Here is a 20,284-nt window from a genome sequence, read left to right on the forward strand (position 1 = left end):
TTTGAATTACATGTGAAGGTTGTACAGAATGGTTTGGGAAAAGGAGATCTAGTCTAAAGATTGGCGAAGAGGCGTTATCTGTATAATCCCTGAAAAGTGGAACCAGTTTATTTGTGATAACTGGAGAAGAGTGACACTCCTATCTGTACCTGAAAAAGTGTTTTGCATTATCATTTTGAATAGGATGAAATGGTTGTTGAAAAAGTATTCAGGGAAGAACAGGCTAGATTTCAATAAGAAGCTATGTTCAAATCAGATTTTTCACCTTGAGAAGACTTATTGAGAAAGGCTTAGAATAACAGCAGAAAACAGTTTTAAATTGCATTGATTTTATGAAAGGACTTGATAGTGTCCACAGAGAAGCCCTTTGGAAGATCCTGAGACATTCCAGAATAGATTACTGTCTGTCCTGGTGCTGTCTGCAGACTTGACCTACAAAGTTTTTATCAAATTAGCAAAGAAATAAAATGGTTTAAGATTATTATTGGTGCAATGCAAGGTTGCAAACTATCCCCACTTCTCTTCTGAACTTCCTTTTTGTGATGAGAAGAGTGATGGTTGTTGCTGAGGACATTGCTGTTCATTGAGCAAGAGATAAGCTGGAAAACCTAGATTTAACAGATGACAGTCATCCTGGATACCAGCATGGATGGAATGAAAAGATTTGTTATGAGCATAAAAGCAGAAGCTGCCTAAGTGAGACTTGGTATCTGTATGCAGAAGTCCAAGATTATGTAGATAGGAAAGAATACTGTCCACAATGGCAGATGTGCAATTGATGGAGAAAAATACAAAAGAGTTGATGACTGTTTATCTTGGAAGTACAATATCTTCTAATGGCTAGCTTACTAAAGAACTGAAAGAAAGAAAGAATTGGCAAAGCAAGTGGAACATTTTCTCATTTGTCAAACACCTGGAAAAGTAAGAAGATACATCTACATACTGAAATGAGATTGTACCCTTCCGACACTACTGTACGCGTCAGAAATGTGGCAGATGTTGGAAGTATACAAACAGAAAGATGAATGCATTTCACCAGCTTTGTTTGAGAAGAATTTTGGAAACTCATTGGTTACACAATCTCTGCAATGTAAGTGTTGTACGGCACAAGTCAACAGACTGTGGACTCAGTTAAACATAGATGACTATGGTGGTTTGGCAATGTCATCAGGCTACCTCAAGGCAGAAGCACAAGGTATATCTTAGCTGTGTCTACACTGGAACTTCATTGGCAAAATTTTTGTCGTTCAGGGGTGTTAAAAAAAACACACACACCCCCGAACGACAAAAGTTTTACCAACTAAAAGTGCCGGTGTGAACAGCGCTTTGTCGGCAGGAGCGCTCTCCTACCGACAAAGCTGCTGCCGCTCGTTGGGGGTGGAATTTTTTTTGTCAGCAGGAGAGCTCTCTCCTGCCGACAAACAGCAGCTACACTGCGCGCCTTTTAGCAGCACAGCTGTGTCGTTAAAAGCTGCGTAGTGTAGCCATAGCCTTATATTGGATTCCACCTGGAAGGAAGAGAAGGCATGAAGGATAAAAAATTATCTATCACAGGACAATTGCAAAAGTTGTTGCCATCATGGAGACAATTTACAATTGAGTCAAACATATTGCTCTGGACAGGCAGCAGTAGGAAAAGTGGGTTACCTCATGTGCCACTATGCACAGGAGATTCTAAGTCTAAATAAGTCATAGATGGGCAGTATTTGGACCACTAGCCTTATTTATTGTATCTCAGGTTTGGTTGTTTTTTGTTTTTTTGTGTGCAAATCCTTGCGTGAAAGTCTAATTATTTTAATCTCTGCATTCTCAAACAAAAGGTAGAAAAATAGATGATGTCTCTGAGTAAATGCTAATGTTATTCTGATAGTCAAAGATTTAGTATTTGCAGTATTTATCATATTTTAGCCTGGCTCCCAGTTTTGTTCCTGCTAAACATTCTTCAAATTTGGCATCCATTTCTTGGCTTTGAGCCTCAGTGAACAGATTCTTCCAATCTCCAACAGCACCTGCAAAAGAACAATGAAATAAACTAATAACTATTCCTGGAAGTATAAGATCACATGTCAGGTAGAGATAGATAACAATGAAATGCTGACACAAACAGTTGGAATGACTGAACTTATTGCCACATTTCAAATCAATATGAGGCTTGAAATCTTTATGGATGTGGATGGTGTTCTTAAAATTTTAGGTTAAAGAAAACCCTTTGCACTACATTTTGCAGGTATATATGCATGCACCTTTTACAACCAAGGGATTTTCCACAGAGCTAACGTTTTGAAAGAACAGCATTCAGTGCCTGAGTGATCATCTAGCTAGGGATGTCCACTTTCAAGAGAAGAAAATTCATTATCAGCTATGAATTAAACACATTAATTCTGCATTTGGGAGCTCCTGAAAAGGTCACAACAGTCATGTATCTTATCAAGCCATTTAAATGTTAATTAGCTCCCATGACCAATTTGGATATCTGCTCTAAACTCTATGACTATCATCACTCTGTATAAATGTACCTTTTCTGAAAATGATGGAACCAAATTTGCCATGTGTTTCTTGGGATTTATTGCTCATTGATTCGAATGTGGCATTCTCTGCAATAGACTGAATCTTCTCCTCAGGCAGAGAGAACCCCAAAAATTCAGCTATTTGTTTCACTCTTCCAAGTAAGTTCTGAAAAACAAGAATGTGATAGAGTTATGTATGAGTTAAAGCAAACATGTCAGACATTTCCCCTCTATCTTGTCAAATGAATGTAGTTGATACTATTCTCATCTATACAAAGGGCAGAACATTAGAGGAATATATTAAGTTCAGCAGCAGGAGGTTGCAGGAATGGTGGTTACTTTTGATAAGATTTTGGAATGTGCCTCCCTTGCCCAAATGGCAATGTGTTAGGTGAATGCTCTCAATCTTCTGCATGGATCTCTTTCTTTTAGTATTAATTACTACTGATAACATTTATCTAGCCACATCAATTAGCATTGTTCTATATAAGCACTGGCATTATTTAACCCAGAGAATTTACAGTTTAAGATCCTCAAACTGCAAACATGGACATGCTTAACTTTAAGCATGTGAACAATCTCACTGAAGTCAATGGGACCACTCTCATGCACATGCTAATGTTGCAGGATCAAGGCTTTCGTGCTTGAGGAGGGAATTGGGCTGCAGATAGAAGGGCTAGTAGCCAGTGGGAGAACAGGCTGCAACATCATATATCTGTTCTCTGAACAAAAAGGTTTTGCCTGGAACAAAATGAAAACTGGATGAGACAAGATCCTTGAGAATATACTGAAGGGAGCAATTCTGTATCAGAACTGAGTACATGACCTAATAAGTCGTTTCCATTTTTAAATTTCTACACAAATTTACCTCTTTTATTTCTTCATATGTGATGATCATGATATTCTCTTCATCCATGTGTTCGTTCCAGGCAAGAGCATGGTCAAAATATGAGCTCCAGCAGACTAAAATGAAGTTAAGACAGACAGGTCAAAAAACAGAAGATAATTTAAAGCAGGGGTCTCAAACTCAATTTACCTCAGGGTCAGTGCCAGTCCTCAAATCCTCCCAGCGGGCCAATAATGTCGCTCATGCTGCCCAGAACCCGCCCACCCCAACTCCACCGCCCACCTACCTAAGGCTCTGGGAGGGAGTTTGGGTGGGGGAGGAGGTCTGGGGTAGGGGATTGGGGTGCAGGGAGCAGGCTCTGGGAGGGAGTTTGGGTGCAGAAGGTGTGTGGGGTTGGGCTCTGGGAGGAAGTTTGGGTGGGGGAGGGGGTCTGGGGTGTAGGCTCTGGAATGGAGTTTGGGTGCTGGGTGCAGGCTCTGGGCTGGGGCAGGGAATGGGGGTGCAGGAGGAGGGGGTGGGGTTGCAGGCTCTGGGAGGGTGGAGGCAGGAGGGGTGCAGGCACTGGGAGGGAGTTTGGGGGCAGGAGGGGGTGTAGGCACTGGGAGGGAGTTTGGGGAGAGGAGAGGGTGTGTCGGAAGGGGGTGCAGACTCTGGGAGGGAGTTTGGGGGAGGGGGTGTGTGGGGAGCGGGTGCGGGCTCTGGGAGGGTGTTTGGGGGAGGGTGGGGGTGTGGGGAGGGGGTGCAGGCTCTGGGAGGGGGTCGGGAGGTGCGGCGCTTACCTGGGGCTCCAAGGTGGGGCAGGCCAGGGGGCCTCCGCACGCTGCTGCCCCCAGGCACCACCCCCGCAGCTTCCAATTGGCTGCAGGGGCGCTCGGGGTGGGGGCAGCGCGCGGCGGCACAGCCCCGCCCCAGGGCCGCAGGGAGGGGCTGGCAGCCACGTGGAGCGAGCGCAGGAAGCTGCTCAGCTCCGCTGTGCTGTCGGTGGTGGCCGGTGCCCCGGGCCATTTTAAATCGCCCAGAGGACACGTGGGGGGGGGGGGGGGGAGTGCCCAGGGGCAGCAGGCGGGGCCAAGGGAGAGACCCAGCCCCAAAATTGCTGGAGCCCCGCGGGCCACACTGGGGAAGTTCTCGGGCCGCAGATGGCCCGCGGGCCAGGACTTTGAGACCCCTGATTTAAAGTATATTTAAATGGTCCCAAGATGAAATGTCCAGGCTAACTTCAATATAAAGTCCTGGAGAGCTTAGATCTTCTAATCCTTCAGTTCTGTTCTTAGTCCTTCTCTGTACTTAGTTCTTCTTTTTTTTTGGACAGATGTTATTTTGGAAGTCATTCACTTCAGACTTGACTTTTCACTTTCTTCTTCCAACTATTTTTTCATAATCAAGCTATACAGTTTCTACATGATAAGTTTAAAAAAAATCTGTTTACAATAAATTGATTCTTGAATACATTTTGTAGTAATCAGTAACACAGCCATGTGTATATTCAATCCATCACATAACCAGGCTAACATTGCACTTATGAAATGGCAAAGTTAAAAAATAACCCCAACAACACAGATTTAAGGTCCTGCAAACACTCACCATATGAATAATTTTCTTTACTTTAGTGGGATTATTAATGTGAGTAAATTTTACTCACATGCCTGAGTGTTTGCAGAGGTAGGCCCTTACAAAATATTAACAATTAGTTTCTACAAGTATACTTTATTTTTCAATAACTGTTTATTAGAATATGGCACAGATTCTTTGCTGTATTAAATTTCCTCCTTTTGCTCAGGGGCTGTCAGGCAGTTTATGGTTATGGTTCCCTGATTCCCTGCCCAGCTCAGACCTGGCTCCAAGGTAACTTCAAGCAGCCTAGAGGCTACTCTAACCTATGCTAAGTGGTAAAGTCCCCAAGGAACTATTCATCAGTTAAGGTTAGTCTTTTGACACCACGCCTGTACCGGTTATAGCGGCGGAATAGTACAAGAATCAAGTATGCCACTTTGCGTCCATGGAGAGCTCGCCTACATCAGGGGATTTCTCAGCTGGACAGATCCAGCTGATTTTTGGCCTTTTCCTGACAGAACTGCACAAAAAGGGATGAAATAAAGAGACTTCGCTTATATTGTACATAGACACTGTATTGTACGGTCAGCAATTTCTCAAAATCCCTGAAATGCATCTCAGTGTCTGAGCAGCTAGTATGACATAGGGGTTAGCTCAATATTTTGCTAAAATGCAGTTCTCTGCAAAATGAGTATGTAAAACAAGGCACCCTCTTACTAAACAGGTCTTGTTTCCCTGAGTGTATATAGTGCCCTCTCTGCTTACTTTAGGAAATAAAAAGCATCTTTAATGCTTTTCACTCCTTTTAACTCTGCCAAATCAGCACAGTTAGGAGAGTACAAGCTGAAATCTATTCCATCTTGTGCATCATCATCAAAATACCTTGCCAAATTGGAATGACAGGCCAGTGGGGTTGTACAGATGTTACTAAGAGTGCAGTTTGGCCTGCAGAGTCCTTATCGCGGTGGCAGTGTTGAAGAAGGAAAGAGCCCAATTTGATTCACAAATCCCAGATGGAATTTGAGGAGCTGGCAGTTACATAAAACATTGTTTATTTTATAAGCCTACCACTTCTGATCTGGAAATAATAAAGAGATGTGCACAAAATCCACTATGCCATTTTTACAGTCTCTTTTTCCCCTTTACAAGAGAACTTCACTTGAAATGCAGGGTTCTTCAGTTTACAGAAAGGGGTTTATCTAGTTCAGTTGTAGCTCAAACCTCTGCTCAATTATAAATAAAGGGCCAAATTTTCAAAAGTGCCTAAGAGACTTAGAAAACCTAAATCCCATTTTCAAAAGTGATTGATATTATGGGCAGATAGGTGCCTGGTGGAATTTTCAAAAGTGCTTGAAGTCTCTGGGAATTAGGTACCTAGATGCTTTTTGAAATCTCACTAGGCATCTATCTACATCTTTAGACACTTATATGCCTTTAAAAATATGGCCTTTAGGTGATTAAGTCTCACTGAAAGTCAATGAGGCTTAGACTACTAAGTCATTATACTGTTAAAATTTTTACCCCAAACCTTTATTTTGAGTTGATCAAAAATGGGTACCCCTGCTCTGAGATGCAAATGAAAGCAAGAGAAAAAAGGATCTGAGAACAAAGGGGGAGAGGCTCACTCATAAATCCAGTTGTTAAGATGCAAAATCACAAGAAGGATAATGCCTTGCAGAAAGAAAAGGAAAGCTGGAGTTTACCCTTTGTGTGCTGGGGATGAAGTAGAATCCCTGTATACTGCGCCATCCTGACCATTTGAATGTCTCCACAGCAATACTCCCAGTGCGGAGCATTGCTCAGGGTTGAAGAAGAGAGAAGCACCTTCAACTCCTCAACACCAGGTCCCCTGCCTCCCCAACCCAAATCATTAGTTTGAATCCATTTGGGATTAATTTTAACATGAGGATCACAGATTCCCTTTTTGGACTGCAGACCAAAGAGTTGAGAACATTGTACTAGAGTGTTTATACATGCCAAGATCTAATAACTGTACCTTCTCCACTCATGAACTTCTGAAAGAACTCATCCCACGAGCTGACATTTGGAAGCCCAGGATTTTTGTTGTAGAAGTGGTAATAGGATACAGCTGCATCTTTTGGATTTCGAAATACCACCAGTACCTTTTAAAACAGCAAAGGCAAATGAGTCTTTGGTATTTTAAGATAACCTTTGATCTCAAGGGTCCTGCATTAAAAACATATCAGCTCTTACAGGAACTGACATTTGGAAAGTGAGGCCCCAATCCTGCAAATTGATTTGTGTGGGGAGACCTTACACGTGCCTGGAGCCCCTATGCTTCATGGGGACTCCATGGAGCAATAAGGGCTATCCCATACAGATCACCTTGCAGGGCTGGGATCTAAGATTCGACCTCTTTGTGTGAATTACAAACAACCACCAGTAAAAACTGAATTCCACTGTTATAGTGAAAGATGTCAGATTGTGGGATCTGAAAAAGCTAAGCAGAGAACTAGAGTTGGTCAGGAATTTTTCAGTGAAATGTTTTTTCACCAGAAAATGCTGACTGGCCAAAAGTTTTCCCAGAAACTTATTAATTTCTGGTTAAAATGGCAGAGAAAGAGGCATACATACACACATATCCCAGAATAGCCCAAATCCCAACAGTTAGGGCATTAACCTGGAACATCAGAGACCCAGGTTAAATTCCTTGCTCTTTCTCTCTCTGGTTTTTCACAAAAAAAATCAAAAGTTCTTGGTTACATCCCAATGCCGAACAAAACCAAATGCTGAAACCTTGAAATTTTTTTGTGAAACTGAATTCCTGTTTTCCAGGCAATCCTATAGAGAACTTCTGCTAGGGGAAAACTGGGAGTTGCTTAGAAAGTGGATAATATCAAACATTATTGAAATGCTCACTTACCTTTGCTTTAGTCCCAAAAACAGCCTTGGGAATATTATCATAATGGAGATGTGTGGTAAAAACACGTGGCGAAGGAAGACTTTTTATTTTCTAAATCAAAACAAAAAGTACATGTGAAAAAAAGGAACCACAACATTTCTACCTCAAATATGCTGACAATTCACAATATGTATACATTTGCTCTAAACATCTATTTTGCATGGAAATAATTTTTATTGGTAATTGTTAAATTGTAGTCTCTCTTCTTGGTTCTTCTCGTCCTTCATGATGTCATCTAGATGGCATTGTTATTAAAGCCTAATTTCTGCAAAACTGTATCATTTTTAGCAGATTTCAAAATCATCCCAAAGCAGGTAGCATAGGGAGGCCAGAGAGTTAAAGAAAGAAAGCTGTTTGCATTGTTCTTGCTATTAATTCATTATTATTATAGAGCCCTAGCTTTTGTGCCATTTTACGTGGCAATATTTAGGCCCAAAGCAAAAGAAAAAGAGCATGCACCAGTGGTTGCTGCTGCAGAAAACACACACGCAAACATAGAAGGACTCCACACCCTCCTGTGCACTGTAGACAAGAGTTCCAGGGTAGATCATGGCAGAGATAAGCATGAGCAGTGAATTTTCTCATGTAGTAAACTGGAGAACAACAGGCTATATTGGCCAGTCCCTGGTATCTTGTAGTAGCCACTGCTTTCCTGCTGTGCACCAGCTCCTCCTGTTTAGGGATTTTCCCTTAGGCCTTGTCTACACTGGCAAGTTTCTGCGCAGTAAAGCAGCTTTCTGCAGTGTAACTCTCAGTGTACACACTGCAAAGCCACTTAGTGCGCAGAAACTGCGCAGTTGCAGTGCTGTAAAACAAAACAAAAAAAACCCACCCCAATGAGAGGCGTACAGCTTTCTGCGCCAGGGGTACAGTTCTGCAGTGCCAGGGTAGACATCCTGGTCAATTACAGCACTGCGATTGGCCTCCGGGAGGTGTCCCACAATGCCTGTTCTCACCTCTTTGGTCATCAGTTTGAACTCTACTGCCCTGCCCTCAGGTGACCAACCGTCATCCCCACCCCTTAAATTCCTTGGGAATTCTGAAAGTCCCCTTCCTGTTTGCTCGGTGACGCATGCAGTGGTCTCAGCGCATCTTTCCAGGTGATCATGCCTGCTCCACACACCAGGTGATCTCCTGCTTGGAGCAATGCTGGACCTCATCAGCATTTGGGGAGAGGCGGCTGTCCAGTCCCAGTTGCACTCCAGTTGTAGGACAGATTTCACGATGCATGACAGAAAGGAGCCATGACGGGACACTCTGCAATGCAGGGTCAAAGTGTCCTAGAGCGCGTCCGCTTGGCACTCCATAATGTTTAAGCGCTGCTTAGTGGCTTCGTTCTGGAGCTCCGTGTTCTCCTTTCAGTCCCTCTTCTCGCTGTCCCTCCATTCCTTCAATTCTTGTTTTTCGGCCGCGGAGTGCATCATGACCTCACACAGAAAGTCCTCTTCAGTTCTTCGTGGCCACTTTCTAATTCTGCGCAGCCGTTCAGCCGGCGATAACAAAGAGGGAGGCTGGGCTCCCAAGGTCATATCTGTGAAGCCAAAATGCAACATTTTACAGAAGCAGTATTGTTTGCAACACACAGACCACTGATTTAAAACACCAGCCGCTATTCGCATACCTGTCACTAACTGGCTGACCCTAGGCAAGCACACATGAGCCACAAGACCCCAAAATGGTGAATAACTGTAGGGGCAAGGGAAATCAGTGTTCAAGAACCGTACTGTACACTGGGGATGTGGCTCTTGGCGAGAGCCAGCACCGCAGGGGCTTATAATCATTCTTGTCCCCACATTTTCCACAGGCTGTGTTCATTATGGAAGATATCTCGCTGCTGAGGGTTAGCAGGGAATCAAGGGAGGGTCTTCTCCAAGTCTGCGGCTTCCACCCTGGCTCTTATGCGGCTCGCCTGTGTGCAGCAATGCTCCCCCCTCCCTCGCACAGGACAGCAGAGTGGCACAGGAAAGTTACCCTTAATGGGGCAAGAAACAAAGCAGCTCTGCCAAAGAACCTGTGGCAGCAGATTGCCCAATATCTCCATGAGAGTTTTGTGGAGATCTCTGAGGCAGATTCCCGTGAAGTGAGGGAGTCAATCAACACCCGGTTCCGCCGCTCAGACTAGGTATGTGGTGGTACGTGCATCATACAGACACAAGCCTGATTTCTGCCACCCTCCTGCCCCCAACAACTCGCTTCAGCTATTTCCAAAATCAAAGCCACTTACCAGGGGCCTCTTCTCCTGTTTGCGCTTTGCCAAGCTCCGACAGCTGTGACTGGCTAGTCTTCTCCGGGGTAGAGAAGAGCTCCTGGCTGCTGGTATCTCTGACCTCTGAGTCGTCCTCTGCCTCTGGGTCCCGCTCCCCGTCCACATCCTCGTCCAAGATTTCCTCCTCCTGGCTTGGTCCACTCTTGACTGGCATGCGAGCCACCGAAATATCCACAGTGGCCTTCGCAGTGGAGGTGGGGTCGCCACCGAATATCACATCCAGTTCTTTGTAGAACCGGCAGCTCGTGGGCGCAGCACCGGAGTGGCAGTTTGCCTCCCATGCCTTGTCGTAGGCGTGAACATGCTATTACACAGGTATCTGACAGTGTGAACACGCAACAGCGGTTCCCCTTCAGCGCTCTCTGAGCGGCGCTGTAACTGCCGGCACTGTAACTCTGCCAGTGTAGACATACCCTTAGTCCTGCAACACTGTCTCAGATTTTACTCAGGTTTTGCTCCATTGCTATCAGCCCATATGATGTCTTAACTGAGGTTCTTAAATATTTTCAAACGCTAATGAATTAAGTCTCACAGCACCTCTGTGACAAAAACAAGTAATATCTCTATTTTACAAATGAGGAAACTGAAAAGGAGAGATTAAATGTCTCGCCTGAAGCCAGACCCAGAGCTGTGATTAGAGATCTCCTAACTCTTGACTCCCAATCTTGTGCATTACTTATAAAACCACCTAAAGAAAAGTAACAGTCCATCAGGTGTTACTACTCATGGTTTGCAATGATAACATTATACTCACTCACTCTCACACACACACACAGAGCCATATACACTGTTGAATCACACATTCCCTTGATCCTTAGGCATATGCTTAACTTCACCTTGGAAAAGTCACACCTTAAACTAGGAGAGATAGAAATCAGGAATAATCAGCTAATGATTTCATTAACCTTTTCTTTTCAAAACATTTTAAAAATATTGCACTCAAAATTTACACTAAGCTTTTGAAATTCTAATACAGCAGTGCGAGGTCCAGATTAGAGTTAAAATTAACTTCTGTTCTTTTAGTACACAAAAGTCAATTTCATTTCAAATCACATTTGTTTGCCTGTGTTTTAATATTTTATAATATAGTCCCACATACAAAAAGTAATTGAGAGAATTAACTTCAAATTACTTGATGTGGAAGTGTACAGCCTATCTGTAAAGTGTTTTGTACTTATATGAAATACTTTAAAATAGACATTTAAAAAAATACTATATGCTAAAAATAAGCTTCATGAATTAGTCCATGCTGACCTGAAATTTTTCTGGCACTCCAAATTCCAGCATTTGAATATGCTCTCTTGGTGGTACCTCCTCCTTATTGTTTGAAACTGCAGATGTCAAGTCATTTAAAATGTGTTGAACCCAATTTGTTCCTGAAACATAAAATAACTGTTAGAAGGAGCCAAGTAGGAATTTCAGAACTGTAGCCTGTTAAATATCTAGCATCACTTTCTAAAGAGTCATTATACTAGTCCTCCATATAACTTGTAGGTGTTCCATATAACGTGTAACAGTTGTAGGTACATAATTTTCAGACAGAAGTATGATTTTTACATTGAGAGGGTCTCTTTAATGCGACATTGGGGGTGAGAATGAAATCCTGTACTTTGGCAATTAGAAGTTAAGTTATATATCCCCTGAACTACTGTACTTTCTTTATATTGCCTGTGTGCAGATAATGGCAACCCCTTGTAAGCGCTTTAAGGCTGCTGCTTCTGCTACGTACACTGTAAGGATATGGCACCCATAGCCTGGGTCAACTGAATCTCACAGCCTAGGTCAACGGAGTCAGGCTCGTGGAGCTAAAAATAGCAGAGTAGACGTCTGGGTTCAGGGGAGCCTGAGCTCTGAAACCCCACAATGGGGGAAAATCTGAGCCTGGGCTCCAGCCCAAGCACAAACGTCTATACTACCATAGGCGCCCTCTCCGTGGGTGCTCCAGCGCTGCAGCACCCATGGGGAAAAATTAGTGGGTGCTCTGCACCCACCCACAGCCAAGCTCCCCTCTCACCCCCTGCTCCACCTCCTCCTCCCCTGAGTATGCCACGTCCCCGCTCCTCCACCTACCTCCCAGTGTTTCCCGCCCAGCCACCGCCAAACAGCTGTGGTGCTGTTCTGCACGTTCTGCCAGGAACGTGGCACACTCAGGGGAGGAGGCGGGGAAGAAGCAGGGCCGGGGCAGGGATTTGGGGAAGAGGTTGGAATGAGTGCAGGGGAAGGGGCAGAGTTGGGGCGGGGCCAGAGGTAGACGGGGGGGTCGAGCATCCTACGGAAAGAGGGGAAGTCGGCACCTATGTACACTGCTATTTTTAGCTCCGTGTCCCAAGTCCTGCAAGCCTGAATCAATTTACTTGGGCTCTGAGACTTGGTGCAGTGGGTCTTTTATTGCAGTGTAGATGTACTAATTGCGGCTTAGACCCTGTTGCTACACAGAATTCTCCTTCATGGGGAAGGAGGAGGGCATCTTCATTGCAAGACTGAAGAACAGAGAAGTGAAGATAACTGATTAAGAGGTTTCCCGGCAACATCCTCAAACTGCCACCTGCTCTTTCTCTATTGCCCCAGTCAGCTCAGCTACTACACATATGCTTCCTTTTGGTTTGGCAGGGAAGAGCAGAGCATGAGCTGTGCTCAGGAGTAGCTATCCGTGGCAAAAAAGAGTATTACTGGGAGAGGAAGAGCTTTGTCCAACGATCACATGATCCCTGCAAGGGTACTATCATGAGTGATGGGAAATCCCAGTTCAAGTCCCTTCTTCTCATCAGGAAGAGGAGGAAATTCATCTGGGACTCTCTCACATCGCGGGTGAGTATCCTAAAGACTAGGCTAAAGGTTCATAGATTCCAAGGCCAGAAGGGACCATTGTGATCATCTAATCTGATCTCCTGTAAAACACAGGCCATAAACATCCCCCAGATAATTCCTAGAACATATCTTTTAGGAAAACATAATCTGTCCCCCTCCTCCTCCCCCCAAAGTCATTTTGTGCAGAGTTAGTCTGCCTCTGAGTACACCTACTGGATCAGACCCTACAGGTGAGATAGCTGGGACAGTGCCTATCTGCCTCTGGCTTGAAAATTGTGATGGGGCTTAGGTGTGAGGTAGGCATCTGGGTGCCTCCTTCAGTGTATTTGCCCAGAGGAAGAAACATAGGTGTCTAGGAGACTTTTACAGCAAAAATTTAGGTGGTGAGTAGATTTAGTTGTCTACAGGATAGGCAGCAGCTGAACTGGGGATTTGTAAATTGGAGTGGTGCCTAAAACTAGGACTTTGGTGCCTATGTCTGGAGTTTGCGCATCTACATTCCTTTGTGGATCTGGGCCAAACAGACACCAACCTGTTACCAAGTGTTCTGAAAAAATCATCAGCCTTGGGCTGAGAACAACTTCGATAAGGGTACTGAATGGCATGTATCCCCCAAAAGTGGTACTATTGCACCCTTAACCTAATGGTGCATGATGGGGGAGATTCTGCCAAGCAGGACCACAAGTTGGAACATGAGGGTTATATCCCATCATGGGTTTTGGTACCCCAGCTGGGAGTCTCCCCCACAGCCAAGGCAATCAGGAGCCTAATTAAGCTCAGACTCATAAAAAAGAAGAGGGCTGATTTATTTTCACAAGAAGGGGAGACAGGGTTTTGCTAACAAACATCAGGACAGTGCGCTCTGGAGGTATCAGAGAGGCCTTTCGTGTTTCTTTACAGTTTACTGTTAAGCTACATTAAGAGAATGTCGCCATGAATATTCCTGATTTGTGTTATTTTGGCTGAATAAGAACCCTATAAATAAATTGGAAATCTCTCAACTGATTTTACCTGGATCTCCTATGAACTGTCTCTGCAATTGCTCAGCCTATGGCTCTGCCAGAAAAAACTTTCAGCTCCAAGAATAGTTTATTTAGTAAATGGAGTTATAATTTAAGTGCTTTCTCATTCCTGCCTACATACTGCAAGGCCAACAGTATAATTTATTTTTTTATAGATACTCTGGTTATATTTCCTATATAACTTGAATGGAGATCACCTATTAGCCAATCAAGATTCCTTTTCAGTTTGCTTAGAAGAATCTTCCTTTTCTCCTGCATCAAGTAAACTCCTTTCTTCCTTCAGAGCCCTCTTCAAAATATATCTCCTATAATGTCTTTCCTTGTAGGATTCTATTCCCATCTCAAGTTCATACCATCTCTTACAGTGGGATTTTCAAAAGTGCTTAGCATTGGCCTATCTTTACACCCATTGACTTTAATGGGAGCAGAATTAGGCTAGCGCTGATTGCTTCTGAAAATCCCATCCTTCGTGACCTGTGTGTGAACTGTCTTGTCTGTTCTAAACTAGTGGTGGGGACCGTGCCTCTTTATACCTGTGTACAGCTCTAAGCCTGCCATTAGTGTGTTATTAACAAAGTTTTGGGGCAGTTCAGATTCTCTTCTGGCTCTGAATTCTCTTCATCTTCACCATATATATGAAGGTATAATGCGGTATTTATGCACAAAAAAGATGAATTACAGCAGCTATAGGAATCGAAGAGCTTAAAATATCCTGACACTTGTGTATTTAAGCTCTCCATAGTCTTGCATGATTCTTTGTATTTAATTTACTACAGCCAGAAGCATGTCTGTCATGGCTAGATTAAACACACATCTGAAATTATAAAAGAGGAAAACACACGGCTCACTAGCACAGTGCTTCCCTGTGACAAATGAGGATTTACTGCATGTAGCATTTGAATTTCAGTGCTTTTCTGCATTCTTAGAAAATAATCACACATATTTAATATCTAAGCACTTTTTCTTTCAATTTTGCACCAAAAAAATCCAGACTTACCGCATTTAGGATAAGCAACTAGGAACACATCATCTTTTCTAACTTCCATGATGTCCAATGCTTGGAAGGTCTCAGGGCGACACATCCCACTAGGGTATAGCACCCCCTTGTACGTGACCAGCAGCTCCTCAGGTTTTTTCCCTTTAGCTGCATCAAAAGCTTTGTCTATTTCCCTAACAAAGTTGTCCATAGCCATGGTTGGAGTTTGCTTTACCTTTTGCCAGACTCTGCCCTTAAACAATGTCTCTAGGAAGAGGCTGATGAGGAACTCTGACATATGAACTCACTGGCTTATCTGTTGCCTCACCCTGTCTCTCTCTTGCCCAATGAGGGAAATCACAACTAAGAGAAGTCTTGAATTACAAACTCAGGGTGCGTGCGTGCGTGTGAACTCTTGATCATGAACTGTAACTGATTTCAGCCAGTGTTGAGGATTACACTTAACTTCCGCTTTTCTTTGGCATGAATAGTAATGGGAGGAGAAAGTAAACAGAAACTGCTAGTGGGATAAGGGGGAGAAACAAATTGTGCTTGTTCAGCCCCTCAGCCTCCTTGTGGAATGATAACACTCTTTCACCTACCTAACCCCCTGCTGTTAAGTTTCCACCTAAGGTAAAGTGATCTCTTATGCAATCTCGTATGCAACCTGGGAATTGCTCATGTAGAATCATGCTGCTGTTTGCGTGAGAACTAGAAGTTGTAAAGCTGGATGAATCACCACAATAACAGGAAAGAGAGAAGACTAAAGGGAGATGGGTTAATTGCTTCTCAGGCTTTCAGGATTACAGCGGTTTTACAACAGAGAGATTGGGATCTCTTCATAGTAAAGATTGTGCCTATCTTTTTCCTATAAGACTAATACTGATAACCAAGTTAGGGTTTTAAGCAAAACCAACAAAACAGCCCCCTCTGTAAAGGCTGGATACTCCAGTATCTAATATTAACCCTCCACATAAAATCTGTTACTGTCCACAAGGGACTCAACAAGGGAATCCAATCAAGCCCATTCACCAGTATTCTTCAGAGACTCCACACTTAAGATATAGGTCAGAAATCAATTTTACTATGTCCAGTTGTGACATACCGTGGCAGAATCCAGACTAGTGGGGGTTGTGTCATCCCTGCCCTGCAACCTTGGGTGCCTTACGATGCCTTGCCGTAGCAGCTCCTACCTGGGCCACTCACAAACAGTCTCCCAGCATGCAAGCCACACCTTGAGTGTCTGCATGTAACTGCAGCCTGTTAGCTACACCGGGCTCTCACCAGTATTGGTCAGTGCTTAATTTGTGCTGGGTCTGAGTCCCAGCACCTCTGGGCTTGGCAGTTCATAGCCCCAGCACCTCTGGACTTACCGCCTCAGTTATTTCGTGTGCGCAAGAGATTCAAGCAGCAGCGCAACCCTCCACCTCCACTCACCCGTCACTCAGCTGCCAAAGGAATGTCCGTGGAGCACTGCATGGCTGCTTGCGTGACGCTTCAGTCCCACCATCCTGTCACCTCGAGCTTGAGCCCCGGCACCTCTTTCATTACAAATTAAGCACTGGTTTTGGTTATATTGCAGGGAGACCCCAACACACCACCAGTCCTGTATTTTCCCCGGAAATGTATGCCCTGTACTGCCCAGCCCTTTCCTGGACAGTACAAATATATTAAGTCCATTATACCTTTAATGGAATAACATCCCAACGTATTACCTTAAATAGCTACCCAGACATTTCAACTTAAACACACTGCATAAGATTCAACAGTAAAACAAGTTTATTAACTACAAAGAGAGAGATTTTAAGTGAGTTCAAGTAATGAGGCATAAAAGTCAGAAATGGTTACAAGAAAAATAAAAATTAAAACATGTACTAATATCTACTTACGACACTATTTTAGTTGCAAAACAAACTTTCTCACCACATGCTTCAGCAAACTACTGACCAAACTGTTAGGTCAAGACTCCTTTCCCTGAGTCCAAAAGCAGTTTCCTTTTGTTATCTCAGGTGCAAAGAATGAGGTGCGCAGGGGATGCAAGAGAAGTGCTTTGGGTTGTTTGTCTATCCTTTTTATAGCAAGTAGTGGAGGTTTGCCCATTAGTAAGTGGAGAATAAGTAAAGATATCAAAGGCAAAGATGAATTTAGAGTTGGTAACTTAACTGAGAATTTCCAGACTTTCTGCAGCTCAGGATTTTTTAAGCTGCAATATACACTAGATCAGTAGTTCTCAACCAGGGGTCCGTGGCCCCCTGGGGGTCCATGAGTCCTTTCAGGGGGCCATGGAGCCCTGCAGCTGAAGTCCCCTTCCCCCAAACAGAAGTAAAATTATGCCTGTGCCCAAGAGTCCCTCTGCCGGCCTGGAGCCCCGAGTTTCCCCCTCCCTTCCCCCGCACTGGGCCCTGGCGTTTTTATAGCATGTTGAGGGGGGCCTCAGCAAGAAAAAGGTTGAGAACCCCTGCTCCTGATTACTGACTTTCAAACTTTATTTTTAGGTATCTAGGGTCTTGTAAATTAGTAGTCTATTTACAATTTTAACATGAATGCGAAATGCAAACTTTGTCTCTCTTCTTCCCAGCTCTCTGCAACAGCAATCAGCTTTTCAGAATGACTGATAAATTCCCTAAATGACCCTCAGAACAAAGATCTGAAACTGGCTATCAATGCCCAGAGATCACACCTATTAAAATAGAACAAGCACTTTCCAAATAAAACCTTACCAGTGTCATTCTCTGTTCCCCCATCCCACAGACAATCCCCACCTCTCTATATACTATTGTAGGTTCTTGCCCACCACCTACCCTCCCCTTTCACTCTCTTCTCCCTGAAGTTTCTCCTCTCCCTCCCTCTTCTTTCTCCTTGCTCTGCAGATGGTGTGCCTCCCCCCTGCCCCTCCATCACTTCCTCTTTGGTGGGTTTCTCACAGCTCATCCTTCCTCCCCCACTACTTCACCTACTGCTTCCCAACCAATCACCTGGGCTCTCACTCTACTACCCTTTCTTTCCTCTTCTCAAGGGCTCCCTGGCTTCCTTCTTCCTCTGGATCTGTAGACAGTTTGAAAAATCCAGAGCTAGACAGAAAGATCTCTGGATTTACGTGGATGTCTACATTCTAGTAGTTGTGCATTTTGTCCCAACAAAATTATGTGATACAACACAAAAATTTATGCAGCATATTTCAATTCAATGAGGATACTATAATTACATCTTACATAGTGGTATAAGAAAGTTTAATGTATTTAAATACAGCATGCACACAGCACAAAACATGATCAAATATTTGATATCTTCACAGCCCCAGCATATACAGAAATCGAGCCATAAGGAAAAAGCCACAATCGATCAAGTAAAGATCTCAATCAAATTAAATATTGCACCAGCAGAAGGCAGATGAGCAATCATGATTGTTGATCTAGGGTTCTAGGCCCATCCTCAGAAAAACTAAACTGCATGGTGATGACACTAATATTGTTACCTACCTACGCTCCTGCTGGACTGACTCTGGGATTGGACGACCAACCTTTATTTCAATGAACTCCATCGCTTTTGGCTTGTGATGCTTGAGGGGGTAAGGATGTGGATTTCATTATATCCTCTCTTTTTGTCTCAGATGTATTATTCAACATTAGTAAGGATGGCAGAACTGTTTTATTTGCATTATATTGTTTGGTACGTGGCATAACGTTTCTCTTCTCTCTTCTATTTCCTCCCAGGACCAAGAAATGATAGTGGTTGGGTTCAGTGAGCTAATGTCCCTCCAGGTTTGTCAAGACACTCACTCAAAAGACTAAATACAGTCAAAAAGAATAGTTTCCACAATGCAAGCCTGGAACTCATGTCCTTGCCTGTTTAAATCTACAGCGTGTTCATTAACACCGCCCTCAGCAATAGCCATGAAGTCATTGTCATCCTCCAACATGAGCACCTCATTCAATTAGGGTATGTCTACAGCAAAGAAAAACCCACAGCTGGCTGACTCAGACTTATGGGCCTCAGGCCACAGGCGCCGACTTTTCAAAGTGCCGAGAGGTGCTCGATCACCAGTTCCGCCCCAGGTCTTGCCTGCACACCACCCAGACCCCACCTCTTCCTGCCTCTGCTTCACCTCTTCCCACCTAGCCTCGCCCCCTCCCCTGAGCATGCCGCATCCTTGCTCCTCCCCCCTCCCTCCTGCATGTCACGAAACAGCTCTGATTACGGTGGGCGGGAGGTGCAGGAAGGGAGGGGGAGGTGCTGATCAGCAGGGCCCGCCGGGTGGCGGGAGGCGCTGGGGGTTTGGGGAGGAGCTGATGGGGAGGCTGCTGGTGGGTGCTTAGCACCCACCATTTTGTCTCTGTGGGTGCTCCAGCCCTGGAGCACTCACAGAGTCGGTGCCTATGGTTCAGGTTGCGGTGGGGCTGTTTCTACTCTGCTGTGTAGACTTCTGGGGTTCGTGCTGGAGCCCAAGCTCTGGGACCCTCCCACCTCACTGGGTCCTATAGCCCTGGTTCCAGCCTGAGCCCAGATATCTACACACACAAGTGAAACAGCCTAAGCCCCGCATGGCACGGGCCAGCTGACTTGGGCTTAGATGTTCCAAAGGCAGGCCACATTGAGGAACATACAAGCAGCAATAACTCATAAGCACACCTTCTCAGTCTTCATCTGCAGCTTGCCATCAGTGTAGTGCAAATTATGGGAAATGCATTGTTAAGGCACAGAATTCCCCTCTCAGTTATGCTCTGAGCCTCACTGGTATGCAATAACTTACCCAGTAGCCACTCCTTGTCCAATTCCCATTGTTCCAGAAATTCCTGGATCTTTGGACCTCCAAAAAGTAAAACAAAGATACATACAGACCCGTCTCCCCTGCAAAAGTAGCTACTTTTGTACCCACCTAAAAGAGGCTCTGTTACTTGAATTCAGCTCTTTTGTGCTTTTCCCCTTGAGAACATGAAAGATTCCTGAGGCCAAGCTTCTCCATCTTACTGGGCATCACCTCACATGACTGGGAAACTGTGGAACCCAGCAATAATGAGGGACCCATTTCATGACCACAAGGTCTGCCATGGCTGTCACATGGTGGCACTGCTGTGCTCTGGCCTGGGTATGGAGCAAGGTGGTCGTGGCTGTGCTCAGTGAGAGGCCAGAGGAAATGTGGCAAATGTTGGCATTACTGTGCTCAATGGGCACAGTAGGGGATGGCTGGGGCAGGGGTGTCAGACGCTTGGCTGTGAGTGCCCAGGGCAGGGAGTGGGGGGTGGAGAGGCTGTCTTAGCTGTGCCCAGAGCAGGGAGGGGCGGGGGGCTACCACTGCTGTGCTTAGGGCGGGGGATGTGCGTGGCGGGGGCTCCCATGGTTGTTTCCAGGGCAGGGCGTGGAGGCTGCCATGGCGATGCTCT

The 20,284-nt window shown here is 44.6% G+C and overlaps 1 protein-coding gene across 1 annotated transcript; it reads right to left on the minus strand.

Moving 5' to 3' along the window:
- Nucleotides 1-1,705: 1,705 nt before the first annotated feature.
- On the minus strand, nucleotides 1,706-15,709 carry LOC101941396 (sulfotransferase 6B1-like). Its single transcript, XM_005296266.4, has 7 exons — nucleotides 14,925-15,709; nucleotides 11,352-11,473; nucleotides 7,793-7,882; nucleotides 6,905-7,031; nucleotides 3,376-3,470; nucleotides 2,517-2,673; nucleotides 1,706-2,009 (listed from the first exon to the last, which is right to left on the minus strand). The coding sequence occupies exons 1-7, from the start codon at nucleotides 15,199-15,201 to the stop codon at nucleotides 1,879-1,881; spliced, it is 999 nt and encodes a 332-aa protein (XP_005296323.1). The 5' UTR covers nucleotides 15,202-15,709; the 3' UTR covers nucleotides 1,706-1,878.
- Between the last annotated feature and the right edge of the window lie 4,575 nt (nucleotides 15,710-20,284).

The sequence above is a fragment of the Chrysemys picta genome, chromosome 3, assembly GCF_011386835.1.
Source record: "Chrysemys picta bellii isolate R12L10 chromosome 3, ASM1138683v2, whole genome shotgun sequence".
NCBI classification, from domain to species: Eukaryota; Metazoa; Chordata; order Testudines; family Emydidae; genus Chrysemys; species Chrysemys picta.

Excerpts from the sequence above, each read along its gene's own strand:
- LOC101941396 (XM_005296266.4), bottom strand. The coding sequence starts at position 15,201 with ATGTCAGAGTTCCTCATCAGCCTCTTCCTAGAGACATTGTTTAAGGGC. Across the intron at positions 7,883-11,351 it reads GAGTGCCAGAAAAATTTCAG|AAAATAAAAAGTCTTCCTTC; the intron begins GTCAGCATGGAC and ends GTTTTGATTTAG. Across the intron at positions 7,032-7,792 it reads TTTTTGGGACTAAAGCAAAG|GTACTGGTGGTATTTCGAAA; the intron begins GTAAGTGAGCAT and ends CTGTTTTAAAAG.